This window comes from Terrapene carolina, unplaced genomic scaffold (genome assembly GCF_002925995.2).
Source record: "Terrapene carolina triunguis isolate 2854851 unplaced genomic scaffold, T_m_triunguis-2.0 Scaffold30, whole genome shotgun sequence".
NCBI lineage: Eukaryota > Metazoa > Chordata > Testudines > Emydidae > Terrapene > Terrapene triunguis.
Genome location: NW_020664381.1, coordinates 3,573,632 through 3,595,520, shown reverse-complemented (window position 1 = coordinate 3,595,520; position 21,889 = coordinate 3,573,632). Strand labels below are relative to the sequence as shown.

The window sequence follows — 21,889 nt, the reverse complement described above, 5'->3', positions numbered from 1 at the left end:
ACACACACACACACACACACACACACACACACACACACACAGAGTATAAGTTTTAAATAAACAATTTAATACTGTACACAGCAATGATGATTGTGAAGCTTGGTTGAGGTGGTGAAGCCAGAGGGTGGAAGAGAGTGGGATATTTCCCAGGGAATACCTTACTGCTAAATGATGAACTAGCACTCGGCTGAGCCCTCAAGGGTTAACACAGTGTTGTTAATGTAGCCTCATGCTCTACAAGGCAGCACGAATGGAGGGAGGGGAGACACACCATTTGCATGAGACATACATGCATTGCCCCTTTAAGTAGGCTGACCCCACTCTAAGTACTGTGACAGGGTCAGGCCAGATGGCTACAGGAGAGTGTTCGAAGGCACATATATTAGTCCCAGATTAAGTAGATCCCTTTTCCCTGGGTAAGGTAACAGGGGCAATTCCAGAACAAGCAGGAGCTTGCTGGAACCAATTAAGGCAAGGAGGCTAATTAGGACACCTGGAGCCAATTGAGAAGAAACTGCTAGAATCAATTAGGACAGGCTGGCTAATCAGGGCACCTGAGTTTAAAAAGGACCTCACTTAAGTTTGTAGCATGCATGCGAGGAGCTGGGAGCAAGAGGCACTAGGAGCTGAGAGTGAAAAGGTGTATTGCTGAAGGATTGAGGAATACAAGCATTATCAGACACCTGGAGAAAGGTCCTGTGCTGAGGATTAAGAAGGTGTTGGGAGGAAGCTATGGGGAAGTAGCTCAGGGAGTTGTAGCTGTCGTGCAGCTGTACCAGGAGGCACTCTAGACAGCTGCAGTCCACAGGGCTGGAACCCAGAGTAGAGGGCGGGCCCAGGTTCCCACCAAACCTCCCAACTCCTAATCAGACACAGGAGGCATTGACCTGGACTGTGGCTTCTACCAGACGGGAAGGTCTCTGGGCTGTTTCCTGACCTACAAGGTGAATCTCTGAAGTGAGCAAATCCGCCAATAAGCGCAGGACCCACCAAGCTAGAGGAGGAACTTCGTCACAACACATTGCCTTTTTAAGTAGATCAGCAAGCTGAGATAGCAACTGCTGCCAGCAAGTTCCCTCTGTCCTGAGCCCTGTTGTGTCCCCCCACCCTGCTCTGTGGGGCGGGGGGGAGAGAGGGACACCCTGACATTAGCACCCCTCTTCCCCCCCCCCCCGCCCCTTTGCACAACAAGCAGGAGGCTCCCAGGAGCAGCTCCACGGCAGAGGGCAGGAGCAGCACAGCTAGCTCCAACGGGCTGCTCTTTCTGCAAGCAGTGGACAAAGCAGGCGGCTGCCAAACAACATTATAAGGGAGCATTGCACAACTTTAAACAAGCATGTTCTCTAATTGATCAGCAATGTAACAACAAAACAATGTTAACCGGGACAACTTTAAGTGAGGAGTTACTGTATAAATAAGGGTCAGGTGTTATGAAAAAGTATCTAGAGAGCTAGTGAAAGCTCCAAAGGAGTGTCCAGTTTAATCACACACTAGGACTTGTTAACCTGTATTCTCTCACTCAAATAGTTACACCCATAAAAGGGAGGGGGAAGAGGCTGCATTTTTATTTCCCCTCAACAAAGCGATATCAATTTAGAAGTCTTGTTGGATGCTAAAATTCATAGGTGGTGTCTGAAAGCTGGAATTTGCATCTCAGTCACAGCTGAAAACAGCTCATTTCCAAAGATTCTCCTACCAATCACTTTTTCCATTTAAACTCAAGTTCAACTGGCAAAACCAGGGCAACTACTTTACAGAAGCCATTCTGTAAACATGTTCATTCAAAACATTTTTAAAAAAGGAAAATACTCAACTTTTTGCTTGCTGATGGAGACAGTGTGGCCTAGCGGATAGAGCACCTGACAGTCATGGGGACTTTGGCTCCTAAATCTCTTTTGAAAATGAGATTTTGGCTCCTAAATCAGGTAGGTGTTGCAATACTGAGCATACCAAGGCCAAAATATCTTTAAAAATCTGGCCCTTTATGATTAATATGTCCCTGAAGTCTGTACTCTTTCAGGTTTAAAAGAAATTGATACAACTAAAAAAATTAACATTTGCAAAATAATGTTTAAATGATATCTAGAATGGCTCTCATCTGATACACAGCTAATAGAATAGCACCATTTTGACTATGGATGCACAGTGGTAAGATATTTAGCTCACGGACCAGTAAGCAACATGAGTAGCTTAGAGGCTTTTAATAAGATCTATAGGAAGTTCTATTTACAATAGTCACTTGAAGTTATTCCTTTAAATACCAGATAATAAATTCAAAAATGAAATGATTATTGTGAATCCAGAGCTTCTCACACACTATTGCTAAGAGGCTAATCATAGCTGGAAGCAGTTTAAGGCATTTAAGCAGTTTAAGGCAATTTCTAAGGTTTATATTCAGGATAGTCTGTTAATCCAAGTTTGTCTCTCTCAAATACTATACATTTAAGTCTGATTAGTCTACAACCTCAGACACTCCGATACTACAAGAGATAGAACTTCCCACTAATCTTTAAAATTAAGCTTTACCTTGACTAAACTCTTCAGGTTCTTAGAAGAAAGCACAGGCTTGAATGCTTCAATTGTAACAGTGTCCAGTTTGATGACATCCGTGTAACACTGATACAACACTGCAGGAATCTGCCATACTTGACAATAACTCAGAACTAAATATAACCAAAAAGAAAAGACTGTTACATCAAAGTAATCTAATCCACACTGCATAACATCGCTTTCAATTTAAGTAATATACCATTTTGCTATGGGGTTGCGTCTCTGCCCATCTTGGCTAATAGCCATTGAGGGACTATCCTCCAAGAACATATCTAATTATTTTTGAACTCAGTTATGCTTTTGGCCTTCACAACATTCCCTGGCAAAGGGCTCCAGAGGATGACGCTGCGTTGTGTGAAGAAGTACTTCCTTATGCCTGCTAATTTCATTGGGTGACTCCTGGTTCAAAATATACTGTAAGATGTAATGTTACGCAGTATAAGCGGTTAATTACAGAACATAATTTTTGTATACATCAGCAGTTTTACATACTGATGTGTAAGATGCCAAGTGTTGTGAATTAATTTTCACAATGTTATCTTCCTGGCTCATTCACTAAATTATATATTGGAGGATAAACTTAAAATTAGGATCATCAGTTAAACGTTATGCTGTTCAAAATTAACATTCACCAATAAATGTCAATGGTTAGCATAGGACACAAGCATGACCTTGCAATGCAGCAAAAAAATAAATGAATGCAAGAATATAAATGAAGTTGCATAATACCAGCAGCAGGGAGACCCTGTACAATATTTGGCTGCTCCAGCAGTGGACAACAGACGATCTCTTTGAATTCTTTTGTCTTTAAAGCTTTCAGAAAAGGAGAAGGAAGCGTTAAAGTGGATTCAGGGGTTTTATAATCAGTTACAGGACATGTCGAAAGAATGGTTACTTGCAGATCCTCCTCCCGCATACAGCCAAAAACCTGGAATGAAAATATTAATTCCAGCATAAGTGAGGTTTATGCTAAAACAGGAATGGAGTCCAATTACAGAAGACTGGGTTCATTTTAGTTCAGATGGCAAAAAAGTAGTTTCTCAGATATGTGAAGTTAATTGACAGTTCTACCGCACCCTCAAAAACAGGGATTACTGTGTTGCTTCAATCAAAACAAAAACTACTAAACAGGAGGAGATAATTACATATCTGCCAAGTCTACTGACTTGCTCTGTAGGCTTCAGATTTTTGGCCCTTTCTACAAAGAAACTTGAATGATTCCTTTTTCTAATGTGTGAGTGGATAGGGAAAGGAATCCATATGAAATCAGAATGATTGTGTAAATTAAGCAACAGCCTTCAGATTACATTTCCAAGTTATATCTATTCGCTAGATACTCCATAAATATCTAATTCTTTCTTTCTTTCTTTTTCTTGTTTCCACATTTTAGATTTCTCATTTCCTCCTATGTGAAGTTAAAATTTGTTGAACTTCTAGGGGCAGCCTGGGAATTTTTAAGGTTGTTTATTTTGACCTCAAGTAACAATGTTGCAGAAAAAATAGGAATTAGGACTGTCAAGCAATTAAAAAAATTAATCACAATTAATCGCACTGTTAAACAACGGAATAACATTTTTAAATATTTTGGATGTTTACTACATGTTCAAATATATTGATTTAAATTAGAACACAGAATACAAAGTGTACAGTGCTCACTTTATTTATATTTATATTTTATTACACATATTTGCACTTTAAGAAGTATTTTTCAATTCACCTCATACAAGTACTGTAGTACAATCTCTATCATGAAAGTTGAACTTACAAATGTAGAATTATGTAAAAAAACCTGCATTCAAAAATAAAACAATGTAAAATTTTAGAGCCTACAAGTCCACTCAGTCCTACTTCTTGGTCAGCCAATCACTCAAACAAGGTTGGTTACAATTTGCAGGAGATAATGCTGCCCACTTCTTGTTTACAATGTCACCTGAAAGTGAGAACAGGCGTTCACATGGCACTGTTGTAGCTGGCATTGCAAGATATTTACATGCCAGATGCGCTAAAGATTCATATGTCCCTTCATGCTTCAACCACCATTCCAGAGGACATGCATCCATGCTGATGTGTTCTGCTCGATAACAATCCAAAATAGTGCAGACCAATGCATGTTCATTTTCATCATCTGAGTCAGATGCCACCAGCAGAAGGCTGATTTTCTTTTTTGGTGGTTCAGGTTCTGTAGCTTCCGCATCAAAGTGTTGCTCTTTTAAGACTTCTAAAAGCATGCTCCACACCTTGTCCCTCTCAGATTTTGGACGGCACTTCAGATTCTTAAACCTTGGGTCGAGTGCTATTCTTATTTTTAGAAACCTCATATTGGTACCTTCTTTGCGTTTTGTCAAATCTGCTGTGAAAGTCTTCTTAAAACGAACATGTGCTAGGTCAGAGGTGGGCAAACTATGGCCCGTGGGCCACATCCGGCCCACAGGACCATTCTGCCTGGCCCGGGAAGCTAGCCTCCAGCTTCAGCTCACTGTGCCGCGGGCGCAATACTCTGGGCAACAGAGCTGCGAGCTCCTGGGGTAGTGCAGCTGCAGAGCCCGGCCTGATCTGGTGCGTGGCTGGCTCCAGCCGGGCAGCGCGACTGTTGCGCCGCCAGCCACTGGTGCTCCAGGCAGCACGGTAAGGGGGCAGGGAGCAGGGGAGGGGGGTTGGATAAAGGGCAGGGGAGTTCGGGGGGTGGTCAGGAGCCGGGGATGTGGATACGGGTGGGAGCAGTCGGAGGGTGGGGAACAGGGGGGTTGAATGGGGGCGGGGGTTCCGGGGGTGGTCAGGGAGAAGGGGTGGTTGGATGGGGTAGGGGTCCCAGGGGGGCAGTCAGGAAGGAGAGGAGGGGTTGGATGAGGTGGCGGGGGGCAGTCAGGGAGCAGGGGTCGTGGATGGAACAGGGGTCCTGGGGGGGCTGTCAGGAATGAGAGGAGGGGTTGGATGGGGCAGCAGGGGTGGGGGTTCCGGGGCAGTCAAGGGACAAGGAGAAGGGGTGGGTGGATGGGTCAGGGGTCCAGAGGGGGACAGTCAGGAAGGGTGGGGGGGGTTGGATGGGGCGGTGTAGGGGGCAGTTAGGGAGAAGGGGGTGTGGATGGGGCAGAGGTCCCAGGGGGCAGTCAGGAAAGAAGAGGGGTGTTGGATGGGGCGGCGGGGGGCAGTTGGGGGGGGGGTCTGGGTGTGGTCAGGGAGAGATAGCAGCAGGGGTGGATGGGGCGTCAGGGGGCGAGAAGCAGGATAGGGCCTGGCTGTTTGGGGAGGCACAGCCTCCCCTAACTGGCCCTCCATACAATTTCTGAAACCCGATGCGGCCCTCAGGCCAAAAAGTTTGCCAGCCCCTGTGCTAGGTCATCATCAGAGACTGCTATAACATTAAATATATGTAGAATGCAGGTAAAACAGAGCAGGAGACATACAATTCTCCTCCCAAGGAGTACAGTCACAAATTTAATTGACACATTATTTTTGTAATGAGCATCATCAGCATGGAAGCATGTCCTTTGGAATGGTGTCCGAAGCATGAAGGGGCATACGAATGTTTAGCATATCTGACACGTAAATACCTTGCAACGCTGGCTACAAAAGTGCCATGTGAATGCCTGTTCTCACTTTCAGGTGACATTGTAAATAAGAAACGGGCACCAGTATCTCCAGTTAAAGTAAACAAACTTGTTTGTCTTAGCGATTGGCAGAATAAGAAGTAGGACTGAGTGGACTTGTAGGCTCTAAAGTTTTACACGGTTTTGTTTTTGAGTGCAGTTATATAACCAAAAAAATCTGCATTGAGATGGAAGGCAGAGCAATGGCGGGGGGGGGGGGGGGAGGAGGGAGGAGGAGGAAGGGGAGGAGCAGCAAAGGAAGAGAAGGGAGATTTTTAGTCAAACTGCTAACCAAAAAAGAAAGCTGAAGTTTCTATTAACATCTATTTAACTGCAATGCCTAATGGAAAATAAATAAATATATAAAAAAGGGTACAATTCAATTTTAAAATCTCTTTGTAGATCTATAAAGCATATTTTATTTTCCTTTCTGCCTCACTGAGACTGCTACAAACTCTTTTTACACAAGTAAAAAGACCAGGACAGTGATAGTGATGATGAAATGCTAAGGGAAATTAGAGAGGCTATCAATATTAAGAACCCAATAATAGTGGGAGATTTCAATTATCCCCATATTGACTGGGAACATTTCACTTCAGGACAAAATGCAGAGATAAAATTTCTCGATACTTTAAATGACTGCTTCATGGAGCAGCTGGTACAGGAACCCACAAGGGGAGAGGCAACTCTAGATTTAGTCCTGAGTGGAGCGCAGGAGCTGGTCCAAGAGGTAACTATAACAGGACCGCTTGGAAATAGTGACCATAATACAATAGCATTCAACATCCCTGTGGTGGGAAGAACATCTCAACAGCCCAACACTGTGGTATTTAATTTCAAAAGGGGGAACTATGCAAAAATGAGGGGGTTAGTTAAACAGAAGTTAAAAAGTACAGTGACTAAAGTGAAATCCCTGCAAGCTGCATGGGCGCTTTTTAAAGACACCATAATAGAGGCCCAACTTCAATGTATACCCCAAATTAAGAAACACAGTAAAAGAACTAAAAAAGAGCCACCGTGGCTTAACAACCATGTAAAAGAAGCAGTGAGAGATAAAAAGACTTCCTTTAAAAAGTGGAAGTCAACTCCTAGTGAGGGAAATAGAAAGGAGCATAAACGCTGCCAAATTAAGTGCAAGAATGTAATAAGAAAAGCCAAAGAGGAGTTTGAAGAACGACTAGCCAAAAACTCCAAAGGTAATAACAAAATGTTTTTTAAGTACATCAGAAGCAGGAAGCCTGCTAAACAACCAGTGGGGCCCCTTGATGATCGAGATACAAAAGGAGCGCTTAAAGACGATAAAGTCATTGTGGAGAAACTAAATGGATTCTTTGCTTCAGTCTTCACGGCTGAGGATGTTAGGGAGATTCCCAAACTTGAGCCGGCTTTTGTAGGTGACAAATCTGAGGAACTGTCACAGATTGAAGTGTCACTGGAGGAGGTTTTGGAATTAACTGATAAACTTAACATTAACAAGTCACCGGGACCAGATGGCATTCACCCAAGAGTTCTGAAAGAACTCAAATGTGAAGTTGCGGAACTATTAACTAAGGTTTGTAACCTGTCCTTTAAATCGGCTTCTGTACCCAATGACTGGAAGTTAGCTAATGTAACGCCAATATTTAAAAAGGGCTCTAGAGGTGATCCCGGCAATTACAGACCGGTAAGTCTAACGTCGGTACCGGGCAAATTAGTCGAAACAATAGCTAAGAATAAAATTGTCAGACACATAGAAAAACAAACTGTTGAGCAATAGTCAACATAGTTTCTGTAAAGGGAAATCGTGTCTTACTAATCTATTAGAGTTCTTTGAAGGGGTCAACAAACATGTGGACAAGGGGGATCCAGTGGACATAGTGTACTTAGATTTCCAGAAAGCCTTTGACAAGGTCCCTCACCAAAGGCTCTTACGTAAATTAAGCTGTCATGGGATAAAAGGGAAGGTCCTTTCATGGATTGAGAACTGGTTAAAAGACCGGGAACAAAGGGTAGGAATTAATGGTAAATTCTCAGAATGGAGAGGGGTAACTAGTGGTGTTCCCCAAGGGTCAGTCCTCGGACCAATCCTATTCAATTTATTTATAAATGATCTGGAGAAAGGGGTAAACAGTGAGGTGGCAAAGTTTGCAGATGATACTAAACTGCTCAAGATAGTTAAGACCAAAGCAGACTGTGAAGAACTTCAAAAAGATCTCACAAAACTAAGTGATTGGGCAACAAAATGGCAAATGAAATTTAATGTGGATAAATGTAAAGTAATGCACATTGGAAAAAATAACCCCAACTATACATACAATATGATGGGGGCTAATTTAGCTACAAGAAGTCAGGAAAAAGATCTTGGAGTTCTAGTTCTCTGAAGATGTCCACGCAGTGTGCAGAGGCGGTCAAAAAGCAAACAGGATGTTAGGGATTATTAAAAAGGGGATAGAGAATAAGACTGAGAATATATTATTGCCCTTATATAAATCGATGGTACGCCCACATCTCGAATACTGCGTACAGATGTGGTCTCCTCATCTCATAAAAGATATACTGGCACTAGAAAAGATTCAGAAACGGGCAACTAAAATGATTAGGGGTTTGGAACGGGTCCCATATGAGGAGAGATTAAAGAGGCTAGGACTCTTCAGCTTGGAAAAGAGGAGACTGAGGGGGGATATGATAGAGATATATAAAATCATGAGTGATGTGGAGAAAGTGGATAAGGAAAAGTTATTTACTTATTCCCATAATACAAGAACTAGGGGTCACCAAATGGAATTAATAGGCAGCAGGTTTAAAACAAATACAAGGAAGTTCTTCTTCACGCAGCGCACAGTCAACTTGTGGAACTCCTTACCTGAGGAGGTTGTGAAGGCTAGGACTATAACAGCGTTAAAAGAGAACTGGATAAATTCATGGTGGTTAAGTCCATTAATGGCTATTAGCCAGGATGGGTAAGGAATGGTGTCCCTAGCCTCTGTTTGTCAGAGGATGGAGATGGATGGCAGGAGAGAAATCACTTGATCATTGCCTGTTAGGTCCACTCCCTCTGGGGCACCTGGCATTGGCCACTGTCGGTAGACAGGATACTGGGCTAGATGGACCTTTGGTCTAACCCAGTACGGCCGTTCTTATGTTCTAAGTAATTTGCATAATAATATTAACTCTTATGATTTTACCTAAGCCTCGCAACAGCTGTTGTGTTTGTTAATACTTCAGCTCCTAAAGTCAAGCGATTATGTGAATCTGAGCTTTCATTTAAAAAAAAAAAAGTTCACAACCCATGAGGTTGCAGGAAAAAAAGATCATGAAAAATATGACCTGAGTGTACACTACACTTCAAAAACTAGAAGGCCAACAAAAATAACCCAATATTTATTTAAGAATTTCATGATTTTGAAGTTGACTACATAATAGTTCCAGACCTGACTCATGCCTTTTGAGTGACTGGGGTTGACAATATTGCAAATTGTTCCAGCAGCAGCCTCTCTGTATGGCAGAATTATAGTGATGGAACAAAAGAGGCAGGAACTGAGCATTTCTCCCTCAAAGAAAGCAGAACACACACTCCTCAGTGAGGACTTTGTCCATGCCAAGTTTCAAACTAGTTATTTTTGGCAGCCGTAGCCCTGTACAAGTGCTGTTATACCTTTTCTTTCCTAAACAAAACAAAAAAAAACACACCACAAACACTCAAAATTTTTTCCATATTCCCATAACTCAAAAGTGGTTAGAATAATTCACCTCTGTTGAAATCAACCATGGAAAATTTAACCCTGAAAGGCAAATGTCTCTGAAAATGAGTATGAGAGAACAGCAACAGAGTCCTGTGGCACCTTTAAGACTAACAGATGTATTGGAGCATGAGCTTTCGTGGGTGAATACCCACTTTGTCAGACGCATGAGAGAACAGAGGCTCTCTCTACTGGAAACTGTTTTAGAAAGTTTAACTACAGCAGACGCAACCAGTACCAGCCATAATGGGATTAGACAGAACTTCTTGGTACGAAATTCAAACAACATTTAGTTTTCTGAAGCTTGGGGGAGAGGGAGGGGGGGAATGGAAAGCAATATAGAAAATAACTGAGCATTATAAGTAGAGGTGTTTTGTTTTTCTTATAAGAGGTTCCCTCCCCCCCCCCCCCCCCCCCCAAAAAGAAAAATTCTTTGCCTAACTCCTGTTAATCTCAATTTTACCTTTTCAAGCCATTGAAATTGCTGATCCTCAGCCACATAGCAATTGCACTGGCACAACAATACCTGAAAAGACAGAATTGTAAACAAATGATTCAGACAACTCAGTTACAGTCCCTTTCTGTCTCATATTAAAAAGATACTGACTCTACATTAACATGATATTGATTACATTCACACTATATACTACTACCATTTCAATGAGGATTTTCCATCTGCAACTGGTATGAAGCACTCCATCTTGCCATGAATCTTCCTTGTACTGCACATAAAGGGCCAGATATTCATCTGGTGTAAGTCAATGTAACTTTATTACACCAGTTTATGCCAACTGAGGATATGACACCTATTAGCACTAGACTTTGAGGGTGGGAGTTAACACCTAGAAGTAACCTTGAATTCCATAATTTAATATAGCTACGTGGCAGAGTTGAGTACCCTAAACTTCCTGAAATGCAGCTCATGTCTCAGCAACCTTGTCAAGTGAGCTGACAAAGCTTACCACATCAGAAAAAGTGATAAGAACACTGCAACCTTATTGGTTTTCTTTTCTGAAAAGGACTCTTACTCTTTTCTCAACAGAAAATCAGATAGGAGGAGAGAATCATTTTTAAATGCATACATATTATGCCACTTACTGTTGGATCAGATATTAATTTGTAGAACAAACAGAAAGCATCTGTTGGAAGAACACTTGTTGTATTTGATGTTCTGCACCACTCGTTCCACAATTTGACAGAGCCAACTGCTTCCCAGCATCCAGAATTCAGAACAAATGAGGTCAGGAAAGCTGTGAACAACATCGGTATTAGTTTATATAGTAATATCAGATATGTAAGACATTCCCATTAAAACAAAAGTCACTGTTCTACACAAAACCTCCTGACCTGGATTACTAGAGTTTGTTTGTGATTGGGTTTTTTGGGGGGAACTCATTATCAATTACATTAAGTTAGTGGTTGCAACAAAACCACAAACTCTAGTACCCTTTCACCTGGAAAGATCAAGAATGAAAGTAATCTTAAATATTAATGTCATTTAAAAAAAATCTCAGTTAATATTAATCAAATATATGTTATGTATATTCTAAATACTTTTTGTGTCACACATGAAATATTTTGTTTCTCTCATCAGATACTACAAAATAAACAGAAAAACGTAGATCTTTATTTGTTATTGAGGCAACAGACACTGTCCACTGTGCAGAGAGAACCATCTCCCTCCAAAATCAGTATCACATCTACTGCATTCATTAATTGGTTGAAACTACAAGATAATATGTTCAGAATCTTTTCCCTTTCAGACTCATCTCTCATGATTAGACACTCAAACGGAACATGCTAGTATGCAGCTATTTCCACCACCCAGGGAATGAGTGCTACATTCATCTCAAAAACACACCTCTGACATGGCAATATAAGCCTCCATCACAGTGACCATGATGCAATTTTCAATTCTGAAACAAATCAGACCCAACTACTGTAAATAGCAGGAGTGCACTATTCAAATAATACTTGCACTTTTGCCTTAATGAGTGAAGCAACTTTTCTTATCTTGTTAATCTACATCATCATGGCTTTGGTACTAGCTTCTTCCTCAGTACCAAAACTCAGAGCAAAGCTCTGCCTGCTTTTGCCAAAAGTGAACTTCACAATTTACAGGAAGTGATCAAAAGTAGGGCTCGAAGAATTTACCAGACACCACCTAGCCAGAGACTAAGCATACTGATCAGAAACCAATATTAAGAGACGAAGAAGGGGGGCCCCCCTCAAATAAAATCCAAGGGCAAATCCCTGGTGAGAAAGTCAGATTTCATCCCTAGTTGACAGCAAAGGAAGGTGCTAGAATTCCTATCCTACTCTGCTCAATGTTCCACTCTCTGAGGCTTTGTTTAGACTAGGATTTAAAGAGGTTTCAGATCACATCAGCTAGTTCAAACTAGCACACACCTTCAAAAATTCTAGTTAAGACCAGGCAAGCTGGACATTAGCACATGCTAAGCAGGTCAAGCTAAAGCCATGGGGGAAGCAAAAAGCCCATGCTTTAGCTTGACCAGCTTAGCAAGTGCTAAAGTACAACTTAACTAGTTAAGACAAGGCCTAGAATGTGAGAGTTAGATTATGGTAGCTAGTTCAAACTCACACTACATCTTTAAACCCTTGTCAAGAATAGATTTAAATAGGGTTCTGAAATTTGGAGTGCCAATCCACCCTTGGGCTGCTGGAAGGAGCTTTTCCCCTTTCCTACCAATTCATGGCTGTTGGGGACTCAGACTGCAAGAGAGGCGTCTTTATTATTCTACTCCCATCCCAGCTTCCTGGCTGTTATAAGGCAGGACAAGCAAGTATACAGTAACTCCTCGCTTAACCTTGTAGTTATGTTCCTGAAAAATGCTACTTTAAGCGAAACGATATTAAGCGAATCCAATTTCCCCCATAAGAATTAGTGTAAATAGGGGGGTTAGATTCCAGGAAAATTTTTCACCAGAGAAAAGACATACACATACACACACACATATATATACACATACATACACACACACACACACACACACACACACACACACACAGTGTAAGTTTTAAACAAACAATAATACTGTACACAGCAATGATGATTGTGAAGCTTGGTTGAGGTGGAGGAGTCAGAGGGTAGGATATTTCCCAGGGAATGCCTTACTACTAAATGATGAACTAGCACTCGGCTGAGCTCTCAAGGGTTAACACAGTGTTGTTAATGTAGCCTCACACTGTACAAGGCAGCAGGAATGGAGGGAGGAGACACAGCATGGCAGAGAGAGAAAGAGAGACAGACACAGAGAGAGAGAGTGTGTGTGTGTGTGTGTCACGCATTGCCCCTTTTAAGTACGCTGAACCCACTCTAAGTACACTGCCTTTTAAAGTAGATCAGCAAGTTGAGATAGCAGCTGCTGCCAGCAAGCTCCCTTCAGTCCTGAGCCCTGTCATATGTCCCCCACCCCTCCACCATGCTCGGTGGAGATGGAGGGCAGGGGGACACCCTGACATTAGTGCGCGCGCGCACACACACACACAGCAAGCAGGAGGCTCCCAGGAGCAGCTCCAAGGCAGAGGGCAGGAGCAGCACAGGGCAGCGTGGGGAGGGACAGCTGAACTGCCGGCAATTCACAGTCTGCTGGGCAGCTGCCATACAGGGAACTTAGGGGAGCTGATAGGGGGGCTGCCGGTCCACCCTGGTTCCAAGCCCCCACTAGCTAGCTGCAATGGGTTCCTCTTTCTGCAAGCAGTGGACAAAGCAGGCGGCTGCCAAACGTTATAAGGGAGCATTGCGCAACTTTAAACAAGCATATTCTTTAATTGATCAGCAACGTAACAAAACAACGTTAACCAGGACGACGTTAAGTGAGAACTTACTGTATCTCTGCTACCCTGTGTGTCCCAAAACAGATTATTTGCATTCCACTGTAAAAAGCTTCAGTGCCTGCCTTTGCTCCTACTCTTAGCTTCTGAGTGGCAGATAAATTGACATGAGCGATGAAGTCATCTTTATGGGATCATTTGCATTTTTCAAGATGTATCAGATAACCATATGGGATAGATACTTTTAAAAAAATGTATTTTTAAATGCTACCTCCTGCAGGTATCGAAAGAAATAAAATAAAGACACTTTCAGTATGGCAAAGCAATGTACAACTTCAGAATTATTGGTGCTGTCTAAAGACGCATCATTACCTCAGTTTACATTTGGAAAGTTCTCTTCACCAACATCAGGTCTAAAAGTTTATCTCCTGAATGATAAACGGAAGTAATTAAAATCCCTCCCGAGCATGGTCAGAATGCCTCCTGCAGGAGCACTGCAATTCTCTACCCATTTTGCCAGGCACCCAGATTGCTGCTATCCTTTGCATAAAAGGGAGTTTAACAGTCATGGTGAGACCCAAAGCAAAATCAAACATGGCTTCATGTAGAAAAGCGCTCTCTTAGCACACACACCTTCCCCATGTTCCTACCTGCTACTGCTCAGTATTCAAAAGTTACAGTGGGAGCAGGGTAAAACAATTGTATAGAGTTTCTAAAGCTTTTTTCTCAGTCTGGACCACTTACCTACAGCATTATGTCCTATCGCCAATATAAACTTAGAGCAAGGAAACTGCTCATCTGTAAAGCTTCCAGTAGATGCACTTAACTTCGAACTCCAAAGGATGTGGACCTCCCTAGCATAAGAAACAGAAATAGGTTAAATGCAAACAAAAACAAACAATGGATAGGAACATACGTTGTGCAATAAGGTTAGATCCATTTACCTCTCTCTATGATCTGGAAAAACAATACAAAAATAGTTTTTGTGAGACTCATCCTATGTTACACAAAGGAAGGAACACAAGCCAAAACGGGGAAAAAACAGGTTAAAGAATATTTAGATAAGTTAGATGTATTCAAATCAGAAGAACCTGATTAAATTCACCCTTGGGCATTTAAGTAACTAGCTGGCGTTATCTCAGTACCATTCGTGATTATCTTTGAGAACTCATGGAGGACAGGTGAGGTCCCAGACAACTGGAGAAGAGCAAACACAGGACTGAGTTTTTAAAAAGGGAACAAAGGACTTGGGGAGTTACAGACCTAACTTCAACACCTGGAAAAATACTGGAACAAATTACTAACTAAATCAAATGGTAAGCATCTAGAGGATAATAGGGTTCTAAGTAATTGCCAACATAGATTTCTCTAGAACGAATCATGTCAAGCCAATCTAGTTTCCTTCTTTGACAGGGTTACTAGCCTAATAGATGGGGGTAAACAGTAGATATGATATATTTTAATTTCAGTAGGGCTTTTGACACAGTACCACATGACATTCTCATAAGCAAACTGGGTAAATGTCGTCTAGAAGAAAATACTATAAAATAGGTGCAAGATTATGGTCTTTCAACCAGTTTAAGAGTAGTAATCAATGGCTTGCAGTCAAACTGGAGAGATGTATATAGTGGGGTCCCACAGGGGTCTGTCCTGAGTCCAGTACTAGTCAATATTTTCATTAATGACTTGGATAATGGATAGTATGCTTATAAAATCTGCAAATGTCACCTGGCTGGGAGGGGCTGCAAGTACTTTGGAGAACAAGAATAGAATTCAAAACAACCTTGACAAATTGGAGAACTGCTCTGAAATCAACAAAATTCAATAAAGATGAGTGCAAACAAAGTACTACGCTTAGGAAGGAAGAAATCAAATGCACATCTATAAAATTGGGAATAATTGGCTAGGCAGTAGTACTGCTGAAAAGAATCTAGGGGTTATTGTTGACTCATTCATTTTGTGGTCCACTATGTGATGCAGTTATGAAAAAGGCTATCATTCTGGGGTGTATTAACAGGTATGTCAGATATATAACACAGGAAGTCTTGACCCACTTTATTTGGCACTGGTGAGTCCTCAGCTGAAGTTGCAGATGCAGTTCTGAGCATAGGAAAATGAGGACAAACTGGAGAGAGTCCAGAGTAAAAACATGAAAATGATAAAGTTTAGAAAACTAAAAGGTTATAAACAATTAGGCATGTTTTAGTCTTGAGCAAAGGAGGGGGGCTTAGTAGGGGAGAGACTTGATAGTCTTCAAACACCTTAAGGGCTGTTACAAAGCTCCCATGTGCAGCTAGTGATCAAAGTAATTATCTTAATCTGCAGCAAGGGAGATTTAGGTTCCATATTAGGGAAAAAATCCAGCTATAAGGCTAGTTAAGCAGTGGAAAACGCTTCAATGGATACAGTGGAATACCCACCATTGTCCAACCTGTTCTTAAACCCCTCCTAACAGCTGACAGCGATGGTCCAGGTATACCCAGTCCTGCCTCAGCACAGGGGACTGGGTTAACGACCTCTTGAGGTCTCTTCCAGCCCTACATGGCTAGGACTCCTGCCTGGCACCCAGAGAGACAAGAGGGAGGAAAATAAGCTCAGCCCAGAAACTGGGCTGAGCACAGGCCACGCCGCACCGGGCTCGCCCCCCTCCCGTACTAGGTTTTATAAAGACAACGCGGCTCTCAGGCCCGACCCCGCGTTTTCCCCACAAACAGCGTCCGAGCGCCACGTCGCTCAGGCAGCAGCGCTGCGCCTCTCCCCGGGCGGGACCCACCCGCCGCTGACACGGCCGGGCGCTCGAGCTCGCTCCCTGCGGCCTCCCGCGCGCTGCCCCCGCCCGCCCCCCCCCGTTACCTTTTCTTCTCCAGCTCCCTGCGGATCTCGCGGTCCTCCGGCGTCTCCTCGCGCTCCGCCGCCGCCGCCTCCTCCTCGTCGTCCACCCCGGCCCGGGACGGCGCCGCCACCACCTCCCCGAAGAACGTCGCCATCGGGCCGCCCAACCCCCACCGGCAACAAGGGCCTCGCGAAACGGCCCCGAGTCCGCTCCCAACAGCTCAGTAGCGCCGGCCACGCCCCCTCCCCGCGACTGCGCACGCGCCAAAGAATCTCAGCCTGGGTGGAGCCAGTCTAGCCCAATCGCAGCGTGGGGTGGGGGGATGGAAAAGGCGCCGCTCTAGCACCGCTGGGCACACCGAGCTGCGGAGCCGCTCTAGCCGCACAGACCCCCCCCAACCATAGAGCAGGGGTGGGCAAACTATGGCCTGGGGGCCGCATCCGGCCCTTCAGCCGTTTTAATCCAACCCTTGAGCGCCGGGCGGGGAGCAGGGACTGGGGCTCCCTGCAGCTCCTACAAGCAGTGGCATGTCCCCCCTCCGGCTCCGACGCGTAGGGGCAACCACGGGGCTGATACACTGCGCCCGCCGTAAGTGCCCCCCCGCACCTCCCACTGGCTCGGAACCACGGCTAACGGGAGCTGCAGGGGCAGCACCTGGGGACAGGGCAGAGCACAGAGCCGCCTGGCCGCACCTCTGCGTAGGAGCCAGAGCGGGGACATGCTGCTGCTTCTGGGAGTTGCTTGAGGTAAGCGCTGCCTGGTGACTGCACCTCTGACCCCCTCCCACCCTCCAGACCTCTCAGTCCCAGCCCAGAGCACCCTCCGGCACCCTAAATCCCTCATCCCCACCCCAGAAATTGCACCCCCAGCTAGAACCCTTTCCCCCCTGCCCAGAGCCCCTTCCCACACTCTGCTCATTTCTTGCCCCACCACAGAGCCTACACCCCCAGCCAGAGTCCTCACCCTCTCCTACACCCCAATCCTCCAATTTCATGAGCATTCATGGCCTGCCATACAATTTCCATACCCAGATGTAGCCCTTGGGTCAAAAAGTTTGCCCACCCCTGCCATAGAGCAACTGCTCAATGTGAGCCCTGCCCTGCTGAAACAGAGTGGCAGCACACATGCCAGCCAGGGTGGGAAGGGGGAGCATTGCCAGCCCGATGAACTGCTGTCTCACCCCACCCTTGCCCGCTGCCAGGCCGGCACGTGCCAGCTTGGGGGCAGTGTCAGAGCGTAACATTTTTTCAGCCTCCACCCCACCCCTCTCACAGGGGCCCCCTGGTGGGCAGGCAGGGACCACCCCGTGCAGCAGGACTCCATGTGAAAAACAGATAAAGGGGACAACTCAGCACTGGGGCACTCCCTACTGGCACCTCACAGCAAGCAGAGGCTCAGTCTACACTGGAGAGCTCGCTCAGGGCTGTGGACAAGCCTACTGTGGAGCGCTTCTCCCGCAGGCATAGCTACCACCGCTCGGGCCGGCAGCGTAACTATGCTTGATAAGAGATACTCTCCCATCAGTGCAGGTAGCAGCTACAGCCGTAGGGCTGAATGGGAGCTGCTGCAGTGCTTATTTTGACCAGATAGCATGTGTGAAAAATAGGGTTGGGTGGGGGAAGGGAGTAATAGGTGCCTATACATAGGGTGACCAGACGTCCCCATATTATCGGGACAGTCCCGATTTTAGGGGACTTGTCCCGCGTCCCGACCTTACATTGGTCGGGACGTCTGGTCACCCTATATGAGGGGGACCGCGGCAAGCCGGCGCCACTCACCTTTCCTCCCTGGGGCAGCGCGCAGCTGAGCTCCCGGCGCAGCGGCGCCAGCCCACGGGGCCCGCCGGCCGGCCAGCAGGAGCCTGCAGAGCGCAGCCCTGCCCTGCCCCTGCCCCGGGCACACAGAGAGGCAGCGAGGAGGTCTTGCCCCCCTGCGTGCTGCAGCGGGGCGGGGCTTATAGACTCCGGCAGCAGGCAGCGGTCGCCGGGCAGAGAGCCCCCCCTTCCTCTCCCCTCCCCTCGACCCTAGGAAGGGGCCAGAGAGACTGGGAGGGACCTGCCTGCTGGATGCTTCCTGGGAACCGCTCCAGGTAAGCACTGCTGGGCTCACCTGGCCCCCTGGCAGGTCCTTCTGGGGGGGCTCCCCTCAGCCCCACTGCCCTCAGCCCCCATCCTGACCCTGTGCCCTCTGCCTCCCCCACAGTCCCTCCCCTCCGATCATCTCACCCGACCCACTGCCCTCAGCGCTCACCCTGACCCTGTTCCCTCTGCCTCCCCCACAGTCCCTCCCCTCCCCCTGATCATCTCACGCTGCATGGATGTGGAAATCTGTCCCGGCTTCCAGGCTGTCGTTAGCCCCTGGGGCAAAAGATCAGCAGAGGTTTCCAAAGGGAAGTTTGCAGTCTTTGCTCAGACCCAAACATTTTCACTTAAAAAAATAAATACCCAAACCCATCCTGACACCCATCTGCTCTGTCCAGATTTGCTGTTATCACTGTTGAGGCCAAAGTGGTTTGAAAAATTAAAAATCCTTGACACCATTGTGTTGCTTCCCCCTGTGTTGCTCCTTAATCTGATGGACCTACCGCTGATGAATAAAGATGAATGCCCTGGGAGCAATGTGTCAGGCAGACAGTTTGTCAAGTAGGAAAGTGAATGCTGAAGCCCTCACAAAATGCAGAGGCTTTTCTTAACCTGAGAACTGAAAAAGAGCCAGATACCCTGCATGGGTTTGAAAGTAACAAGAGCCTAGCAACTGACCAGAGCAGCACCAGGTTTGAAGTGACGAGGAGGGTCTGTGTCATGAAGTCTGCATTTCCACTGAGGACTCTTCCATCGCCAGGGTACCGCTGGCGCAGGTCTGCCATCCGGCACAGCAATGCTGAGAGGTGCCAGTGTAGACCCGACCCACTGCCCTCAGCCCCCACCCTGACCCTGTTCCCTCAGCCTCCCCTGCAGTCCCCCCTGTACCTCCCACCCCGAACCCACTGCCCTCAGTCCCTGCCCCTGTTCCAACAGCCTCCCCCGCAGTCCCCCTGCTCCCCCCAACCCACTTCCCTCAGCTTTGCCCTACCCCAAATCTCTTCTTCAGCCTCTCCTGTCATCCCACCCCATCGCTCCCCCTCAACTTCCCCCCATTCCAGCCCTGCTCCCCTCTGTCTCATCCCTTCCAGACTCTGTCCCTCTCCCCAACCCAGCCCCATTGTCTCCCCCACCCCGCCCCACTCTACACAGCTCTCTCTACCCTGTCCCATTCATGCTCCCCTCAGCCCCTACCCTACTCCCCCCATCCCAGTCCTGTCCCCCTCAGTTCCTCCACCCTGCTTCCCCTGGTCCATCCCCACACACCCACCAACTTCCTCGACCTCCCTCCTCCCAATCCCACTGCCTGGACCCACCCCCGTCCCACTCAGGACATACAGGAAAAAGAAGCAATGGGCTTAAATTGAAGCAAGGGAGATTTAGGTTAAACATTAGGAAAAACTTCCTAACTGTAAAGGTAGTTAAGCACTGGACAAATTACCTAGAGAGGTTATGGAATAGCAGGCATTGGAGTTTTTTAAGAGGTTAGACAAACAACTGTCAAGGATGGTCTAGTGTTGTTATTACTCAGTCCTGCCTCAGTGCAGGGGTTTGACTAGATGACCTGTTGATGTCCCTTCCAGTCCTACATTTCTGTGATTCACACTGAATTGTCTTGCACCACTGTCTAGTAATAGTGGCGCACAGTTCTCTGACATGCAGGTTTATAAAATTGTAGTTAATATACAGTTTAGAGCATAGCAGTTTTAAAGCTCTGCATGTTCAGACCAACTGAGCTGAAAATTGTGATCTATAGTATTCAAAACTATTCAGATGTGGGCTGAAATAAAATCAGCATGAATTGCTCAACAATATCAATGGAATCAGCATTGCGCTGCTATATATTGTAAAACATTACAGTGAAATCTTGCAGGTATTACATAGCACGCCGCCTTGCCCAAGTGGTAACTAAGCATAACATCTTCCTGTTTCAACATTCTTAACTTGTATCCCATAGCTCCTAGAAGTTTTTTTTTTTTTTTTTTCAATACTTAATATTGCTAAGTTATTAGTTTTAACTGCTTTTTTTTTTCTTTTAAACCACAGCACTGAATGTTATTCTAAAATTGTTTTCCAAATATTCTTAAACTCCCAGTTTATCCCCCGCTGATGTTCATTGTGAAAAGTACTGCAGGTCTAATAATAATATTTGGCACTTTTGTAATTCACTGTCCAACATGTTTTGTGCCCTCCTCTTGTGGATTTTTACAGGATAACTGTATAGCTACCAGCTAAGGGAATTATATCTTGAACTCAAGTAGTAGAAGCTCATGTTTTTAAGTCTGGATGGCTCGGGTTCAATCTTTGGTGACTAGCTATGATGGAGGTTGCTACACTTATAATCCCTTTAATCAGAGGTTCTGAATATGCTTTGTTGTAGGCAGAGCTAGCCTATAGTTAAGCAACCGAAAATTTAGAATGGGAAGTGTTGAAATGTTGAGAAGTCTTATAATTTTGCCAGACTGGAACGAACATCCCATCTGAGGGATGGGGGCGGGGAGAGAGGAAACTGGGACAAGGAATCCAGAGCGGTAGTGGGGGCAGTTGAAATCAGATGAGGAGCTGGGGCGGGTTAGACAGCAATAGGATAGACATAGACTGGAGGGGACGGGGAAGAAGGGTCTTTGACTACTAGAGACCACTCCATTCAGGAGCCTGGAATAGACCCAGGATTCCTGAGTTTCACAGTTCCTCTTCTGTCAGCAGATATCTGTGAAACCCAGTGGCAAAAAAAGTGTCTCATCCCCCTATAGAGCTGATCTATCACATATAGGATGACAACTTACTGCCTCTGCCATCACTTACTCCATTAGCTCAAGTGGCAGAAGTCTGTGCAGTGGCTCTAAAGGTTCATCAGCAGGGTTGGAGCCATGCAAGTTTCACGATAATTCCACGACAGAATTTCTGGGGCAGTTCAGTTTTGATTTTTACAAAAAACCTGGGGAAATGCATACGGAAATAGGGTGACCAGATGCCTAAATAGGGGAATCTCAAGCAGGAGTAGAGAGATTATTTTATCTCTGTATTTGGCACTGATGCAACCACTGCTGGAATACTGTGTCTAGTTCTGGTGTGCACAATTTAAGAAGGATATTGATAAATTGGAGAGTGTTCAGAGAAGAGTCACAAGACTGATTAAAGGATTATAAAACATGCCTTATAGTGATCAACTCAAGGACCTCAATCTATTTAGCTTAACAAAAAGAAGGTTAAGAAGTGACTTGGTTATAGACTAAGTATCTACATGGGGAACAAATAGTTAATAATGGGCACTTCAGTCTAGCAGAGAAAGGTAGAGCATGAGCCAACGGTTGGAAGTTGCAG

The 21,889-nt window shown here is 45.3% G+C and overlaps 1 protein-coding gene across 1 annotated transcript in view; it reads right to left on the bottom strand.

Moving 5' to 3' along the window:
- The window catches only part of LOC112117823 (proteasome assembly chaperone 1), an 18,724-nt gene extending 2,016 nt beyond the window's left edge, over positions 1–16,708 (bottom strand). Inside the window, exons 1-6 of the mRNA XM_024215901.3 lie at positions 16,505–16,708; positions 14,396–14,505; positions 10,955–11,106; positions 10,320–10,382; positions 3,280–3,478; positions 2,527–2,663 (exon numbers count right to left, since the gene is read on the bottom strand). Of these exons, the coding sequence (XP_024071669.2) occupies positions 2,527–2,663; positions 3,280–3,478; positions 10,320–10,382; positions 10,955–11,106; positions 14,396–14,505; positions 16,505–16,638 (795 nt within the window). The 5' untranslated portion in view covers positions 16,639–16,708. The remainder of the gene's footprint in view (positions 1–2,526; positions 2,664–3,279; positions 3,479–10,319; positions 10,383–10,954; positions 11,107–14,395; positions 14,506–16,504) is intronic.
- Between the last annotated feature and the right edge of the window lie 5,181 nt (positions 16,709–21,889).